This window comes from Pyricularia pennisetigena, chromosome 3, assembly GCF_004337985.1.
Source record: "Pyricularia pennisetigena strain Br36 chromosome 3, whole genome shotgun sequence".
Classification (NCBI taxonomy): Eukaryota; Fungi; Ascomycota; class Sordariomycetes; order Magnaporthales; family Pyriculariaceae; genus Pyricularia; species Pyricularia pennisetigena.
The window spans coordinates 2,182,788-2,200,514 of record NC_043742.1 but is presented as its reverse complement, the minus strand read 5'-3'; the positions used below and the strand labels follow the sequence as shown (position 1 = coordinate 2,200,514).

General features: G+C 52.2%; 7 protein-coding genes across 7 annotated transcripts; 2 read left to right on the top strand and 5 right to left on the bottom strand.

The window, feature by feature from the left end:
* Positions 1–2: 2 nt before the first annotated feature.
* Positions 3–1,736, top strand: PpBr36_02511 (uncharacterized protein; the record flags this gene model as incomplete). The annotated part of the gene is made up of 2 exons (XM_029889692.1): positions 3–1,571; positions 1,629–1,736. The coding sequence occupies 2 exons, from the start codon at positions 3–5 to the stop codon at positions 1,734–1,736; spliced, it is 1,677 nt and encodes a 558-aa protein (XP_029754345.1).
* Positions 1,737–2,188: 452 nt separating this feature from the next.
* PpBr36_02510 (uncharacterized protein) lies at positions 2,189–2,903 on the bottom strand (the record flags this gene model as incomplete). Its single annotated transcript, XM_029889691.1, has 2 exons — positions 2,189–2,677; positions 2,787–2,903. The coding sequence occupies 2 exons, from the start codon at positions 2,901–2,903 to the stop codon at positions 2,189–2,191; spliced, it is 606 nt and encodes a 201-aa protein (XP_029754344.1).
* A 707-nt stretch (positions 2,904–3,610) lies between these two features.
* On the top strand, positions 3,611–5,899 carry PpBr36_02509 (uncharacterized protein; the record flags this gene model as incomplete). Its single annotated transcript, XM_029889690.1, has 1 exon — positions 3,611–5,899. One exon carries the CDS (start codon positions 3,611–3,613, stop codon positions 5,897–5,899), a length of 2,289 nt encoding a protein of 762 aa, XP_029753489.1.
* Positions 5,900–6,274: 375 nt separating this feature from the next.
* Positions 6,275–7,174, bottom strand: PpBr36_02508 (uncharacterized protein; the record flags this gene model as incomplete). Its single annotated transcript, XM_029889689.1, has 1 exon — positions 6,275–7,174. One exon carries the CDS (start codon positions 7,172–7,174, stop codon positions 6,275–6,277), a length of 900 nt encoding a protein of 299 aa, XP_029753490.1.
* Positions 7,175–8,482: 1,308 nt separating this feature from the next.
* PpBr36_02507 (uncharacterized protein) lies at positions 8,483–9,005 on the bottom strand (the record flags this gene model as incomplete). Its single annotated transcript, XM_029889688.1, has 2 exons — positions 8,483–8,776; positions 8,856–9,005. The coding sequence occupies 2 exons, from the start codon at positions 9,003–9,005 to the stop codon at positions 8,483–8,485; spliced, it is 444 nt and encodes a 147-aa protein (XP_029753483.1).
* A 3,211-nt stretch (positions 9,006–12,216) lies between these two features.
* Positions 12,217–13,362, bottom strand: PpBr36_02506 (uncharacterized protein; the record flags this gene model as incomplete). Its single annotated transcript, XM_029889687.1, has 1 exon — positions 12,217–13,362. One exon carries the CDS (start codon positions 13,360–13,362, stop codon positions 12,217–12,219), a length of 1,146 nt encoding a protein of 381 aa, XP_029753484.1.
* Positions 13,363–14,301: 939 nt separating this feature from the next.
* PpBr36_02505 (uncharacterized protein) lies at positions 14,302–16,304 on the bottom strand (the record flags this gene model as incomplete). Its single annotated transcript, XM_029889686.1, has 3 exons — positions 14,302–15,770; positions 15,844–16,209; positions 16,289–16,304. The coding sequence occupies 3 exons, from the start codon at positions 16,302–16,304 to the stop codon at positions 14,302–14,304; spliced, it is 1,851 nt and encodes a 616-aa protein (XP_029753481.1).
* Positions 16,305–17,727: the final 1,423 nt, after the last annotated feature.

The following is a 17,727-nucleotide window of genomic DNA, read 5'->3' as shown; positions in this document are numbered from 1 at the left end:
ATATGGCATCTACAACGACAAATTCTCCTGCGATGGCAGACCCTCACCAACCGCCATACTCGACCACTGAGGGCAGCAGCTACAATAACAGCGAGTCTACCCCGCGCACACTGACCAGCAATGCCAACAGGGATAATGGCCAGCTACCGGTCGGAGTTGACGAGGATGAAGATGACTATCTCGACGATATCTTTGAGGACGACGAGGATGCCGACGAATACGATGCCACGACCGGCGACCTGACCAAAACCTACAACCGGCAGCGTCAACTCAACGATGGACAATCTTCGGGCGTGCCCAGATCTAATGCCCAGAAGCCCTCCGCCAACACATTCGCGAGCGTCGATGATCAAATATCGGCTCTCTCTCGCCATGCCGCCAAGTTGCGACTCGACGATGTCAAGCAAACCCAGACTCGCGAGAAAGACAAGTCAGACCGTGCCACCAGCGAGTTGGTGCTTGACCAACGGACCCGAATGATTCTTTTACAACTCATCAACCAGGGCTTTGTGGCTGAGGTGCACGGCGCTATCAGCACAGGCAAAGAAGCAAACGTCTATGGCGCTGTTTCATACCCTGAGGGTGGTGACGGTGTCGCAGTACAGAGGGCAATCAAGATCTACAAGACCGCCATCTTGGTTTTCAAGGACCGTGAGCGGTATATTGCAGGCGAGCATCGCTTCAAGTCTGGAGCTGAGAAGGGAAACAACCGCAAGATGGTCAAGTTGTGGGCCGAGAAGGAGTTCCGCAACTTGAGGCGCATATACACCGCCGGAATTCCCTGTCCCGAACCGATAAAGTTGAAGCTTCATGTCCTTGTCATGAGCTTCCTCGGCGATCGCAAAGGTTGGGCATACCCCCGCCTTCGTGACGCCAACATCCAAGGAGAAGATTCAGACAAGCAGTGGCGGGATCTCTACATACAACTCCTTGGGCTCATGCGCCGAATGTATCAAGTGTGCAGGCTGGTTCATGCCGATTTGAGCGAGTACAACATTTTGTACAACGATGGAAAGCTGTATATCATTGACGTCTCCCAGAGTGTGGAGCACGATCACCCGCGCTCTCTTGAGTTCTTGAGGATGGATATCAAGAATATGGGAGATTTCTTCCGTCGCAAGGGTGTCGATACGCTCCCTGACAGGACAATCTTCAACTTCATCACGGCATCCGAGGGAGCTGTTGAGGAGCCTGGAATGTCTCAAGCTGTGGATCACCTCTACGAGATTCGGCCGACTGTTGGTGACTCGGATCAGGCAATCGCCGAGCTCGAGGTCGACAACGAGGTCTTCAGAAACCAGTATATCCCGCAAACACTAGAGCAGGTTTATGATATCGAGAAAGACGCTCTGAAGCTTGGTCAAGGCCAAGGCGATGACCTTGTCTACCGCAATCTTCTTGCCGACACTGTCGTCAACAAGAATGACGATGGCGCAGAGGAAGACGAGAGTGCCTCGGGATCTGACGGAGGTGCGTCAGTTGACAGCGAGGACGACAGCGAGGAGGACGAGAGTCGGTTTGAAAAGGGTAAACCTCGTGGAAAGAGGTTTGAGGACAAGGACGAGAAAAAGGTAGGTGATTTCGATTGCTTTCGTGGTTTAATCTGGGTGCTAACTAAACTTTTACAGGAACACAAGCAAGCTGTCAAAGAGGCGAAGAGGGAGAAACGTAAGGAGAAGATGCCCAAACACCTCAAGAAAAAGCTTGTCAACAGCTCCACCCGAAAGAAGAAATGATCTTGATGATATAAGAAAATAAATGAGGTCATCAGTCTCGCAATTCTGTTCTCCAAAGTGGCATTCAGTAGCCCCCGCCGTTACTAAAACCTCCATCGCATCCATCTCATAAGCCTACTTATACCCAAAATGTCGGATGATGAAGCTTTGAAGGACAGCACGGCAACCCGGCTGAACTTGTTGCGTTTAGGGGGTCAAATCCAAGAACCACAAGCCAAGCCCCGTGATTGTTCCTGATCAAGGCACTGAATATGTGCACATGATGATCAAAGAGAGCCCTGACGACGTAAGGGAAGTCTACCACAGAGTGTAACTACCCAATAAAACGCAACAATTCCAACTACCAAGCAATTTTGTCCCACTCACTCAGAAAGTAAAAAAAAAAAAAAAAAAAAACCTTTCCTTGCCTAGCCACTGAGCTCTAACACCCCCACCGGATGCCAGAAACCTCTTTACGTAGACACAGGCTCCCAGTGTTCCATGAGGGTCTCGACAATGACGCCGTGGTCCTCGTGTTGCTTCAACCCACTGACGACGACGACGGCGACGACGCCCTCGACGCCCCTGACGCGGATGGGGAAGCCGCCGCCGTGGATGGCGTACCCGGCGGCCTCGTCGGGGGACATGCCAAACTTTGCGCGAAACTTGTCCTCGTCGCCGGCGTACTTGCAGTGCATGAGCCAGGTGCTGCAGCCCCAGCGCAGGATGGTGCTGCGCTTGCGGGCCACCCAGCGCTCGTTGTCGGGCGACGTGCCGCTCCCCACGGCGCACTGGAACAGCACCTGGCCGCTGGCGAGCGAGATGGACACGAGCGTCGGCCTCCCCTGCCACCGCGCGATCGGGTGCAGGCGCGCGTGCAGCAGGTGGCCCAGCTCGTAGGCGTCCTGCGAGGTGAAGGACTCGAGCGTGATGGTGTCGCTGGTGGATTTGACTTGTTCGGGCTGTGGAGTTTGCGTTAGTGTTGTCTGTTTGTTTATCTGTGCTGGGGATAGTTCTGTTTGTTGCTGTAACGTTTCTGATGTTTCTGGATCCTACGTTATGACTACTCACATCTTCGGATGGTGTAGGGATCGGCTTCGGATCCAGGCACTCGCTAATTGCCTTGAGGTCTTCCTGCAGCCCGAAACCGGGGGCCTGGTTGCGACGCCTGAAAACTTGGGCTTGCATTTTGCTGCTGGATGAGTTTGTTTTTCTCCTCCTATTCGTTGCGAAAAGAATGAAAAAGAATCTGAGATGTATGTTGGGACAAGTACATGTATATAGTGAGGGGTCAGATTTAGTGGTGGAGGTGAAAGATGATGGTTCATCGTCATGTCATAATCAACAGCCAAGGTGAGCTGAAGATTTGTTACGGTGGAGAAGTCTTCATCCTCTTGTGAATGGGAGTCGTCGGATGATGCAAGAGCGTCTCCACTAGGCCCTGCAGTCGGCCCGAAATAGCTCGTACATCCACGCATCGGGCGAGCAATTGGAGACGGATGACAACGTGGTTCACCTTGGCGGGCATAAACCATCGAGGAAGGCATATCGAATTCACGAGACTTGGTGGTCTTTCGGCCTTTGATTCGTGGTCTACAAGCAACCAAGTGAATCGGTTCATTTCAGCTAATTCACATGGATGGTGGATAAAAGGTATGAGTCTAAGTGGTGATGAGAAGAGGACGACATATATGATGTTTGTGATTGGCATGCGGTGGTGACGAGACAACCTGTGAGGTGCATTTACTCTGCTAGCAAATAAATATCAACGTGGATCCTTGGACCAAACGCGCGCAGGAAACTCAGAAAAGGACTTTATGATAGGCTTATAGCTGGGATTCTGATTGCAGGCTTTTTCTCTCTCTTGTAGATGGGACGTTTTCTCTCTGGTAAAAATGGCACCTACCCCTTTGGATAAAATGTCGACTAAATCCCAGCCAGCGCCCCCATATCCGCACAGTCAGGGGCCAACTCACGACGAGGATCCCGGCATCGGACCAAGCAGACAAGCACCCTCGCCAGACCCAGAGGCATACGCAGGCTGCGCATATTGTGCCCAGATAAGCCCTGAACACGTACATCACGGCCCAGTGCAAACTGTACACTGGGCACAGGAACCCTCCATCCCCATGACCAGTCTCGGTGGCGACGAAAAAACTGCCCCGGAAAATAGAGAGCGTCCATATCCTGTCCTGACAGCCTGGGGCTTCGAGATACTCGTGATGGTCATGGCCATCGTCTCGCTGGCAGGGCTCTTTGTCATCCTCAACGCCGTCAACGGCAAGATAATAGCAGCCTGGCCGTGGGAGAGTCTGCGACTAGAGACAGTGATGTCGTTCATGGTCACTGTGACGGTTGTCTCTGTGGCCTACGTTATAGTCCAGGTACTTGGCCAGGCAGGATGGTCATGGTTTGGCCACACTCTACACAGGCGGCCGCTGTATGACCTTGACGTCTTCAACCGCGGCGGCGACGGCATTCTCGCCTCTCTGCAGCTGCTCTTGTCCGTTTTCAGAAGCGGACTCTCCGGTGTCCGCACAGCAGCGGGCATCATGGCCATCTGCGCCGCCCTCATCACCATACTCTCCTTCGCGGGCGGGCCTTTTGCCCAGCAGGCCCTGCGGACGGTCAAATGCTCTTGGAGGAGCGGTCCAGGCCTCGGCTCCATCCCCGTGTCCAACTTTGTACCGGCCAACGACGACTACTTTGTCGAGTACGCCAACGACTACCTGGTATTCGACCTGGGCCCCGAGATGAAGGCCGTCATGCTCAACGCCCTGGCGAACCCAAGGGCCGCCGTCGAGTCCGCAGTCGCCGCGGACTGCCCCTCGGGCCACTGCAACTTCCGAGACTACGGCACGGGGATCACGCACTCCACCATCGGCCTGTGCAGCACCTGCATCGACCTGGGAGCCCACGTCACCGACACCGAGGTCGCGGGCCCGAAGCTGGGCTTGTACCTCCGCAACTACTCGCTGCCGTGGGACGGCAGCGTCGACGCGCCCAAGATCGACAGGATGGAGAACTGGGGCAGTTACATCGTGCCCCAGAGCACTGAGAAGAACCCGTGGATGTCGGTGACCATGCGGGGATCCTTTGACTACGCCAAGCGCGGCTGGACGGCCGAGTTCTGGGACTCGGGGCCCGACGCGCTCTTCAACATCACCATCATGGCCGCGTCGGATGCGCCGTGCACGGTCGTCAACGACGGGGTCAAGTTTTGTCCCTGGCAGATCAGGAACGACATGGTACCGGAAAACAACTTTACAAGCCTCGTGGCCGTGGGGTGCAGGCTCTACCCTTGTCTAAAGAACTTTCGCGCCGAGGTCAGGTCGGGCGTGCTCACGGAGGAGCTGGTCTCGACCGTGCCGGCCCGCACAAACAGTCTAGAAAAACTCAACAGAGGCGGTCTTCAACTAAACCTAACGGCCCTGCAGGACCCCTGCTTCCTCGCAGGCGGGGACGACAACGGCAAAAAAGTGTTTACATCTGATGAACTCGGCCAAGTGCCCCCGGCCCAGAACAGAACATTCTCCCGCATCACAACGGCCCAGTCCACGGTCGTCCAAGCCCCGTCAGATTGCCTATACCACGCATCCGGCGTCTACCTCCAAGCGATGAAAGACCACCTGATCGACCTCATGGCGGGTCGGTGCCGCTACTCAGGCCTGGGCACCTTTCAAAGGCCCGCCAAGGTGACGTGCGGCGACAAGTGGTGGCTGGACCCGCTGTACGCGTCGCGCAACGCCTCGGTGGCCAGCATCTCGGCCGCGATGGAGGGCCTGGCAGTTGCCGTGACGAACCAGTTCCGGCGGACGGGCAGCGGGCCGCACAGACCGCGCGCCGAGGGCGACGCGACGGGCTTAACGGTGCGCGGCGACGCGTGGGACGACACCATGTGCTTCTCGCTGCGGTGGGAGTGGCTGCTGCTCCCCGCCGGCTTGGTCGCGTCTACGCTGGTGCTGCTCTCCGCTGCGGTCTTGAGATCGTACATGGAGCCCGAGCAGCCGGTCTGGAAGGCCAGCGTGCTCCCCATGGTGCTGTATGGGCTGGCACGGCGAGGCGGTGGCAGTGATGAGGGCTATGCCCGGCGCGACTTGATGGAACTGAGAAAGGTGGAGCAGGTTAGCAAGAACTTGAAAGTCAGGTTTGATAAGCTGGCCGGGAGTGGGTTTGCTTCTTAGCGGAGTAAAGCTCTTGCCTTTGTTTTCTTCTTCTTTTCATCGTTGGAACTTGGTCTGGTGACATTGTCTGCTGTCCTGGTAGTATTTCTACTTTCTTCTTCACTAAACAGGGCTGTGTATGTTAAGAGACGATTCAGACAAAAGGGCATATGAGAAGCTTTTTGAAGAAATGAAAGTCCTCAAGTGGAAGATGGTGCTGTAGAGATTTCCAGGGAGGCGAGACTTACATTCATTCTGCGCTTCATACAATCAACGAACGCGCATACCTCGGCAACTCAGACACGATTGCAAGTATCCGGCATTTGCGGTACTCGCCTGCTGAGCTTGTCAGCGTTGCTAGGGGCCTGTTGCTGCTCCCTTATAGCTCATGACTTGTTAATCTTGCTCGGAGTTGTTCATGGGCTCCTCGTCAGTACTGTCATGACCAGGAGGCTGCTGAGCGGGCTGAGGATCAAGAGAATCAACTCTCTCAGCAGGGACGCCAAGTATGCGAGACGCGAGGGAGCGACCAGCAGTTGATGTAGGTGTAGCATTACTGCTGCTGTTCACTTCTCCGTTTTGAGCTGATGCGGACATAACGACCTGAGGAAGAATCGGGTTGGCGGGTGGGTTAATAGGCGGGTTGAAAGGCTGGTTGACAGGCGGGGCGGGGATGGGTATGTGAGGATGGCCGACGCCGTTGACATAGTCCATAGGCTCTACCTTAGGTACGTCTGCATTCGCAGCAGGGACGTGTGCTTGGTTTCCGAACTGAAAGTCCTGGTTAGGGTAAAGACCAAACTCGGCATCGCCTGGCATGTTCTGCCACTCGCGAGCGGGCATGGCTGGGTCAAAGTGAAGCTGCTCACCGCCGCCCACGACGGCAGGGCTAGCGACCACGGGAATCACGCCACCATTGTCAGCGTTCAGGATGGGCTCGAGCATCTGCTCGCGAGCGCCAGGCTGCTGCAGGGCGTTTGCGAGGAGCACGAGGATCGTTCCCTTGCGGGCGACGAACTCGAGCTCGTCGGGGGTCCTGACGGCGCACTCGTTGCAGCAGATTCCGGCAGAGGGCTTGGAGAAGCAGAACTGGCAGAAACCGTTGTTGACGAGCGCGGTTGCGGCCGCGACGTCGGGGACGAGGAAGATGATGTTGGCGATCGTGTCGCGGCACGACTGGCACACAAACGTGGCCTCGCCGTTGGCCTTGACAACTCGGCAGCCTCCGCGGCCAGCAGACGAAAAGCACGCCTCGCAACCGGGCATGAAGTTATTGTAAAAATAAAAGGGAGCCATGCTGACTCTAGTTGGAGAGTTATATCACGGTTATTTGGGGGCGAAGTGTGGTTTTGGGGGCAGGCAACGGTTTGTGTGAGACTGGGCGGGCAGCGTTTTTTGAGGTTTGTGGGGGGGAAAAGGGTTTGCTGGTTTAAAAGCTGAGAGGTTTTTAAAAATTTTGCTCGTCTTTCATATTTCTCTCAAAAGAGACAAAAAGAACAAAAAAGAATTGTGTACGTTCTCGAATAGGTGCTTGCCATAACCGATTCTCGTAGGTGAAAATGATTGACCAATAAGCTTGCAGGCTGGTCAGGCTGGCAGCCCTTAATGTCAACCACTGGCAGGATAATAGCGTCATTTCCATATCAAAAGCTATTCTTTACTGTAGTCTACGGTTTTCATGGCTACATACCCAACGTTGGTCAACAAGCCGTTCATGAATTCAAGCAGCCAAGCTTTGTCGTCCCTTTAAACACCCAAGTCTCCAGGAAGTATATGTTACTGCCTTGGGTGTGGATATATATCAGGTGAGGTCTCTGGCAAATACATTTTCAAAGTGCCTTCAAGATGCAGAATGTGTATAACGAGAACTTTGCACGACAAGTAACATGCAAAGCGTCACCAACCTCACATGGATAACAAACGGCATCACTGAACATTTCACAAATGAGGCCATTCAACCCGATAAACACCCCAAACTTGCTGTCAACTAAGCTGATGGACGTAAGATAATAACATTTCCTACGAAAAAATGCTGCTTTTCTGGTAGGAAAACTGATTCTTTGCTAAGGCGTGATGAAAGTGATGATATGTGTAGGGCGAAAGCCGCAACATGAGCTACAAATAACACAGTTATCTCGGGATGACTGGTACCAACCATACTAACTGTTTATTATAAAATGATAAAAGCAAACCAAGTTGAAAAGTGCAAACGAACCCACAAATGCAAACATTCACTGTAGGCTGGGTCCCGGTCCAAATATCCGTAATTCATACATCCCATCTATCTCAAAGGCCGAAGGCTTGCGTTCCGTATTTTCCCCTCCACAAAAGCCATATTAGAGAGGCGGTCTAAGCAGAAGAACAACGCCGTGCTAGAACGCCATTATCAAAGCGCCTCGAAATGGCGAGAAAAAACTATCATGATAAAGTGGGAAAGCTTTTACGAGCTCATGGCTCGCACATCGAGGAATATGCTCGTCATTGGGAGCAAGAAATTCATACAACATCGTGTCAATTATCAAGTCGTCACAGTTTCCATCGCCCCTCCAGCAGATAATTCCCAGCTCCGTCGAGCCCGTACAGTGCGCTTAACCAAACGATGATTCAGAGATGCTCGATGAACCTCGACTTTCTAGCGACCTTGCTCTCCAAAGGATGCCCATCCTCGGACTTTGCCGGCGCCAGAGGCAGCACAGGCCTCGGACGCTTCGCAGGCCTGGGCCATCTCGCAACATATGCCAGCGGCGGCCTGGCCAGCCCTACCATGGCGCCAGCGCTATGTGAACGCGGCAGCGAGACGCAGGTTGCAGATGGCTGCTCGGTCCGGGGACCACCATCGCTCTGGGATCGCCACAGCATCGGCTTTGGCTCTTGCTTGGGGCTCATCGTGGCCTGGCTCTGCATCCCCCGAGGTCGTTAGTAGGCCGGCACGTTGAGATTTGGATTGTTTTCTCATGATGGTAAAGTAAAGTCTCACCTCGACGTCGTAGCTGTGTTGGTTGTTCTTGAGCGCGGCTGCTTGCGTCTGGTGCTTCCGGGAATAAAAATAGTAGATTCCAACGCCAGAGGCAAAGATGGCTATGCCCAGGACGATGACAAAGACGAGGGCGTCTTTTGCGACATGCATTTTTTCTTGTATGATGAGAGGATTCTGACGCGTCGGGCGAGCAATGATAAAGATGAATATTGATGTGAAGGGACTGGCTTAGGTCGATGTCGATTGAAGGTTTCAGAATGAATGAGATGAGAAGGTTTGATGTTGCACGCGAAATGTGACTGAAGATTAATGAAGAGTTGAGATTTTGATATCAGTGCTGCTGTCCTGGTGAGGCGAATCTAAAGCCAAGTTGAAACTGCGCAGAGAATCAAATGTTTGCTAATTGTTTTCAAATCGACAGCAATTTGCGGCCCAAGGCAACGAGGAGGGCGAGGCCGATTTACGGCGTGCAAAATCTCATGCCTGATTCCAAAATTCCCTAAATCCCCAAAGACAATTCCACAGCTTCCACCAAAAGCTGCAACGTTGGATGAGGACAGCAATAGCATCTGCATCTCAACACCAGGCACACCAGTACCGCCTGTTACTGAGATAAAAGCCGTTGGTTAGGTTCAAAAGAGAAAGGAGGCGACAAAGTGATGTTGGGACCGATTCCTGTCCTAATCCAGCCGCAGCACACATGGTTGATACACTTTTGTCCAAGCACCAGAGCCCAAGTATCTTGCCGGTCTTTCTGCTCGCTCGCGACTTTGTGGTATTGGTGTTCTTCTTAGTCTTTGACATTAGCCATTCTCAGCTGTCTGTTCAACACGGGTTGCTAAATCAATCAATCGTTTGGGTAACGGGTGCGTCTTCGACGAACCAGCACGTGTGCTTTGAAACTCGTTGATATCTTCTCCCAGGTCTACAAACCTCAAGATCTGAGATCGCCTTTCCAAGCCTGGTCGATTCTCTCCAGTCAAGCAAAAACCGCCTCGACAGAAGCTCCGGCAGAGGCCCAACACAAGTCCTGTCGTCTAGGAGCGTGGCCCACGCTGCCTTGATCCTGTAGCTAGCCAGTCGTTGCCCTGCGGAGACGTACACATCAAAGCTCGAAACCTCCGTCTTACTGCAGGGCGATAATAATGCCTCCCGAGTAGCAGTGAACTGCAAAAAGTCGTTACGAGTGAGAACAATGTCTGCCGAAGCGTCGCTCAATTAGGAACGTAGCAAGACTGACGCCAGGACTCGAATGGCTTCGTGAGCGGCGGTAAACCAGCTGATCTAGTGCAGAAGCCGCAAAAAAAAAAAAAAAAAAGAAAAACTTTTTCTGGACCTCATACCGAGCCAAGGGCTCACCTTACCAAGGCGACCTGCATAAACAGAGCTTACAGGCACGCATGACGACGTTGGGCTAGTAAAGCAGGCATGAACCTTTGTTATCGGAGCTGGCTGCTAAAGCCCTTTGGTTCTCTACGTCGGTGTAGTCTGACCGAACAGGCTCTGATGCATTAATTACAAGCCGCGCTGTATACTACGTCTGCACTCGTGGCATTGTCGAATCCTGCTCGACTGTTGTATTTTGGTAGCAAGTCAATGTGTCCGCTGTCTTCAGATGCATGTAAATGCGAATGAAAATGGACACCAAGTTCTGGTCCATCCTGTTTATACAATCTGTCTTTTTTGTGGAAATCCGAGACTTTGAGTCTTGTATCCAAAAGACGCCTGGATCCATGCGCGATCCACCTGTGCTACTCGTAGAACTATTAAACTATGCACGGTGCCATTAGGCTTATATTTGGAATATATGGGCCATCTATCCTTGTATGATGCTGACTGACCCGACCTCAATCTCTTTTTTGACTTCGCCACTTGCTGCAGGGTGACCTGTGCTAATGCAGTATCAAAACCTTATCCCCACCCAATTTAAAGGAGCTTGGTCTGTACATATGCTCCCGTGGCCAGGCTGTCTTGGCGTAGAAAATAATTTGAATTTTTGGACCTGACTTTTGAAAAGATCGTAAAGAGAGACCAGAGATGAGAAATGCCCAGAGTAGCCAGGAAATGACTTGGGTTTATTTCTTGGAGAGTGCGTGCGATAACTTGGGCTGAGACTCCCGGACCTGTATTAGTTTCCAAAGCACAATTTGAGCCAGGGTAGGTCTTGAATTTGCATCGAAAACCGTTGAATCTTTTTCTTTGAGCCTCTCCTCATTCACTAGCTGTACAAACTTGTATGGTGGATTCGTCGGAAGTGATAGCCCTGCAGCTGAGCTTGTGTCCAGGATGTCGCGAATACTTTTTTGAACGCATTTGCAGTATAGAGCTGATAGTTCCAACGCTATCGGCAGCTTTGATCTTCTTCCAAAATTCCCCCCGAAAAAGTGATTGGTGGATTAACGAGGGCAGCCCCAAAAGGGATGGGCGTACAGTCATTCGCGAACTCAACATGAATGCCCTTATAATTAACATATTCGGTATTGGCGCACGATCCTCTGTCGAGTTCTTTGCCCCCTGAGTATGCAATCCATTCGCAAAGCTTGAAACCATTCGCGGCTGATATGTATCCCGAGGCAGCGATAGCAAAGGCGAGATACTTTCTCAAGTACATAGTGCTGGTGGTTTAGGAAGAGCGGTAAAATTCTGGTGGAAAGGGAGTTTTGTGGAGAGGTTAAGACCTTGAGTTATTATGTGAATATGAAATGAAGCTGCAACAGTGAGAAGCGTTATCATAATGTAAGAAGATCATCCCAAGCTTTATAGTCCGGAACATTACCAGGATCATACAAAGAAAAATAGAAAAAAAAAGAGAAAAAGACAATGAGCTGATAAATGTTTAATATCTGATAGCATAGTGTAATATCAAGTTGTGAAGAGTAAATGTAAAGCGGCTATTAATAAACTCTTTGCGAATAACTGTTGATAATGTAGCTCCACAAAGAGCGGGTTGTTGATAGGGCATAAATACTCAGATACATTGATAATGGCTTTGGTGGAAACTGCCTACGTAATAGCCCCAGTACGAAGGGATGATATCCATAGGAAGATGGTGGGAACAAGGCCAATTCAAGCCTAGTTCAGTATAAAATTTTCATCTTCCATACCGGCGTAAGACTATCGACGGCCGACAGGGAGCTATGGACTAGTCTGTATTAGGAAATATTCTGGTTGACTGCCAAAAAGGAAAAAAAGCCGCATGTCAAGGAATGCGATGGTGATTACGGGGGGGTTCGAAGAAGAGCGAGAATTGATGTGAAAGTGGCAACATGGGTGAGCCGGGATATCTGAAAGTTTATCCAAACACCGAAGCAAGAGGTGATATCAGACCGAGGTGGTCACATGAAGAGCACGAAGCTGCGGCCTATGGAGTTGGCCCTTGGCGAGGCCCTGACCATAAATGCTGATGGATCAGATGCGCCGGGTCCAGCTCTTGCTGCTGCTGTTGCTGACTTGACGACCCACCGAATTCTCCGGTCCTGAGGGTCACGGCAGAATTTACCGAGTTGTCACCTGGCTTCTTTGTCGACTTGCGGATGCGCAATGGTGCCGGAACCTCAACCAAGCCCGAGTAGCCGTCTTGACCGTCGATCTTTGTCTTTTCAAACCTTTCACCGAGTTCGTCGGCCCATCGTTCCGCAGTATCCTCTCCAAGGACGGAATTTTTCTTTACCGGTGTCCCAGCCATGAGCTCTACCGCCTGCTGGTGTTCAGGCTTCACCCGGGCCGACGGTATCTCGTCTGCCGGCAGCTCGGCAATAAAGGACTGCCCTGTTGTGCCCGAGGGCGGATTACTGCTCTGGTGGTTTACCTTGAGGGCTGGAACCGGTGGGCGGTACGGCGCATATTGACCCTGGGGCTGCTGATATGGCACTTGCGGCTCCTGGTGTGTTTGCCAAGCAACACTAGGCTGCTGTGGCGAAACCGGTGAAAACGGCCGTGTCTGGTATGGCTGCTGATATTCTTGATATTGTGTATAGGGACTCGACGGTGTAGGCGGCGGCGGCGGCGTGTACGTATACCCAAGGGCGGGCGAAACATAGGATGCAGCAGGAGCGGGCGTATATGGCGGAGACATGGGGTACGAAAGACCCCCTGCTAGCGCTGGCTCGGAAGCATAGACTGGTTGCTCCGGGGCCTGATAGCCCCCGACGCTGGGGACGTTTGAATGTCTAGGGGACGATGGAGGCTGCCAAACCCCAGCATAGAACTCGGCCGCGGATGGCGTGCGGTATTCTGACGCCGTTGCGCCCTGAGCATTCGCGGCAGTGCTAGACCCTCCACCAGGACCTCGGTGTCCATGCAGCGCTTGCGGGCTGTCGCGGCGCTGGCCCTGTGCCGACACCGGCCGGACCGTCTGCTGCTGGCGATGCCGCGCGCCAGAATGGTAGGGGTCCGTGACCGAGTGCGCGCGCTGGTGGAGCCCCGCCACGGAGAGCCGCTGCTGGGGGCGGTGAGCATCCGATGCTGCTCGGTCGGGGAGGCCGTGAGCTTCCCAGCGTTGTGACATGCCGGGAAAATAATTAAAAAAAAACTTATTGTAGTTGTTTTTTTATTTTTATTTTATTTTTTTTTCGTTTTCTGGTAAAAAGGTATTTCAAGCGCAGGAAAAATGTGTCCGAAAACAATGCTGCAGCGGCGAGGAAATTTGCGTCATCTCAGAGTACAGGGAAGCCGTTGACGCTAATTTTGCGGACCAGGTTTCTTCTGGGGTGAAAGATCTTGCCAAGAAGGGCACTAAGAACGCCAAGCGAACCGGTCCTTGTCTGTTTTTTTTTTCCTCGGAGCCGAGTGTGGTGTTTTGTGTTGTTTTGAACCAATTCTTTCTCTCTTTGTGCCGTGCTAGCGAAATCCGATCTGTCGAAACGTAAAGCATGGCATTGAATAATTTCCTTTGACGCGCCATTGTTGCATAACTTGTTGTGTCGATGCGATCATACGGGGCCCCAGGTTCATCCGAAGGAACCGACGCCATCGCCAGCTAAGGTCAAAGCCACTGCCGAGGTAAGCGGGGTTCCAGCAACGAATAACAGATATGAGATAAATCATAGCGTCGCCAAGACCATACACTTAGTATGATTTAAAGCATGTTGTTATTGCCCAAGGCTTATTGAACCGATGTAGCTTTGTAAACAAGAAGACTTCACGCGCAGCTTGACTCGAGAACTTGTTGTGCTCACCAAGTCAATGATGCGAATCAGCAAGTTTGTCAATGGTGTCATCCATGTGACTGTCCAGCCCAACGGTCATGCGATGACCAATTACTGCATGCGTTCGTCGACATGGCTTTACTTCATTTCGTAGTGACAAATGGCCAAGTGCGAAGGAATGTCTGCAGCTTTACAGTATTTTACATTATCGATATGCTTATATCATTAAAATCCATCATACATCCCAAGAGCCCGACTTGCTTTGCCAGCGAAACCTTGGGCGCAAAGACCCTTTTGCATCAATCCCTCTCAATCTTAAGCAGAGGTGATAATCGTCGCTGGTAGCCTTCACCGTCGCCATTTTCCGCCTTAGCCATGTTAGTAGCGAGGCAAAGCGCGGCAGTAGCGATGCTTGCTGGCTGCTCTGCCAGTGGGATCCCAGTGCCTGGTTCGTTCTTAATGAACACGGCCGAGTCGCCCGACAGGCGTACCGGGGCAGCCTCGAATGGGCTGTGAGAAAGTTGTCCCCAAGGGGACGTGGAAGAGGCGGAAGCGCCCGTGAGGGTAGCCTCTGACATATCGCCCGTTTCATGTTTCGCCTTCACGGAACCTTTGGCGACACTACCACTTTCGGTCGTCGTGCACGCAGTCGTTTCTTGCTGCGGTGGAGCGGTGCGTTTTTCAAAGGCCGTCGCTCGACTTGTTTGGGTAGACTCATTTGATAGTGGTGAATGCCATGACCCTGACGACGACGGCGGCGATATCAGGTGTGAAGTGGCGCTGGGAGACATCGAAGTCTTGCCATGACTGGCAGCCATAGAGTTGCTTTGGGAGGTCTGTGGCTGCGCACCAGCCATTAAAGACGGCCCGGGCGGATCCGTCTGATAAACTCCTGGGCCAGATCCCGATACCACCGGCGACGCATCATTCGCTATTGCTGGCAAACGGTCCTCGGAGTGGATTTGGGAATCCTGCGGTGCTGTCGACACTTGGACTATAGTGGTGGGCATGGCCGGTGTGAAGATTGTTCTACTTGGGCTGAAGTGTGCTGGATACGGCGTGCCGAACCTCCGACGGTTCAATTCGGCAGTGAACACACTAATTCCTGCGGCCAGCTGCTCATCAGAGTAGTGCTCAATAGGCACATTTCCAACCCAAACTTGCATACGAGGCCGGGTCTGGACAGGTTTGTCCTTGGGTGGCCGTCCTCGCTTGCGTTTCAAGGCTGGCTGCGCAGCATCATTGAGGTATGATGTTTCGTGTTGCGCTACGGGGGTGGGAGGCTGCCATGTGTACTGACGAGTCTGACTGAGTGTCTGTTGAGTCACATTGTAGGCGGATTCTTGTTGTCCGCCTTGTCTGTTAGGATCCTCAAGACTGGCACCGCCGGTATGCGCATGTGACACGGACTGATCCAGATGCTTCTGATTCTCTAGATATACATGGGCTCTGGATTGTCCTGTCTGGACCGATTTAGCCCCGTGTTCGGCAACGAGGCCTTGTGTGTTGATTCTGTGCAAATCCGGAGCCTGGCGGTTATTTGGAATTGCCACTGAAAGGTGTTTCGACGTTACAGCGCCCGGATGTAGAGTTTTCTTTGTTGTTGGCGTCGCAGTCAGAACAGCCGTAGACGATGCGCAAGCACTACCTGATCCGGTGCCTGGCTGTGATTGGTGCTGCCGAGCAGGTTCCACATATGATTTCTGAGACGTCGAGCTCTCGGGGGTCTGGGAAGGTTGAGGAGCTAGAGTGGCAGCAGAATCTTGATCTAAACAAGTGAAACATCACAAACGTCAGCTCAGGCACCAACGTTGGCAAGTATGTGTTATATAGCGACCTACTGCGTAGGCTACACGTTTTCCCGGGTCCCATCCAACTTTTCTCGTTGAAGAGACATCGAGCGCAGGTATGATTTGCCGCGTCTTCGGCGGCTGGGCCTAGGCCATCCGCAGTGATGCACTCCAAGCCAAGGGCGAAGCATTGCTGGCAGCCTTGATATGCGGGCCTTGGGTCGCCGCAGGCTTCTATGATTAGCGCAATGCACTTTTGTTCGAGGTACTGGGCGTTGATCTTGAGCCGGAAGGTGGGTAGGGGCGTTCTCTTGGCTGAGATGTCACTCTGGAGAACCCGCATTACTCGTGGCAGGTTACAGACGGCGAAGGGCATCTCGACGGGAATCAGCCCCTGGTCCTTGAACCAGGGCCAGACTATTTACGGGACGTCACGTCGGTCAGTCAAGCCGTCAGGAGAGGCGCATCACGTGCGAGGGGAGCGAGCGTGACTTACGCCCGATGCTGCGCATGTTGGATATGTGAAAAGTCTACCCCTCTATCTGTGCTGGACGTCGGCGAGGGGGCTAAAGGGGAACATGACCTCCAAACCGCGCTATTCGCGAAAGTCGCATGCTTATTCCAGGAATGACGCGTAAGCAGCGGGTGGTTTTGTAGTTGGTGTTTCGGTAAAAAAAAAAAAAAAAAAAAAAAAAAAAAAGCCAAAGTTACAGCGAAGGTAAACTTGTCTTAACGACGCATTCGTCTGATGGCTGTTTAGAAACTCGCACGCGCCGTAAACTTCAAGGTTGCAGTTGGTGGGATGGTCTGCAACACAGCTCCGTGATAATAATGATGGATTCTAGAAGACGCGCCCAGACTACTGCTACAGTACAGCAATTGCCCCCACTACGGCTCAGCCAGTCAACTTGGGTGGGGTTGTTTTGCTGCTGGTCACCTTGTATCGAGGTACCGAAGCACCTACCTACTGTACCTCATAAGCAAGGGTCTGATGCCCCTCATGCCGGAGAGCGGGTGAGTAAGGTTTACTTGGCTTGCTTGGCCTGCCCGTGTAGGCTTGACCGCATTCGGCAAACGTCAAACTGGTGAGCGTTCCTTGGTAACTTTTTGTCTCTGTGTGTCAATTGTGTCCGAAGTCCGGTGGCGCGTCAGCAGTTGTCATGCATGCATCTTCATTCTTCCGTCCATTGCAAATAGTTTGTATGCACTCCTTCCCATAGTGTCTGCAGCCGTTAGGATTTCTTGCGTGTGCCTTTTTGCTTCCCCAGATGTGCCATGCACGGAGGTGCCCAAGCTGAAGAATGACGTAAACTCTACAGTACACACGATCTATATCCAGCCTAGATTCGCATTAGAGTACAGACTAGTAAAGCGTCAGGAAATGGCCCAAACGTCTGTACGACTCGTGGTTTAACGTCGATGTTGGATACCTGAGATATATATGTCGGTCCTGGAATTGAATTACAGTCAACCGTATGGGGCACAAAGTTCTTTGGCAACTGTGGAGAGGCGTTGAAGAGAAAGAAGAACAAAAGGAAAAGAAAAACAAGCAGAAGAAACCGTGAAACGAATTGATATACCTGGTGATCGTAAAAAGAAAAACCACAAGCAGGCTAGTCTAGATTAAGACATCGAAAGCAGTATCATATATCAGCAAAATGGTCGCATAATAAAATTGGGGCGCGCAGTGAAGGGCAAGATTTCGCGGGCCTGTTGATCAGCAGCTTGGACTGGAGCTGGCAGGCACAACCCTTAGCTTCAAACAGGGCTTTGGCCGCTTTTGACCAATTGCCCATGATTGCATCCACTGTACTGTAATCCGTATTACTTGTTCGCCGTTTAGGTTGGTGAAAACACACACACAAAAAAAAAAAAAAAAAAGGGCACGCGTATATTCGGGCCCATGCATTTTCATCGCATATTATCAGCTGAATA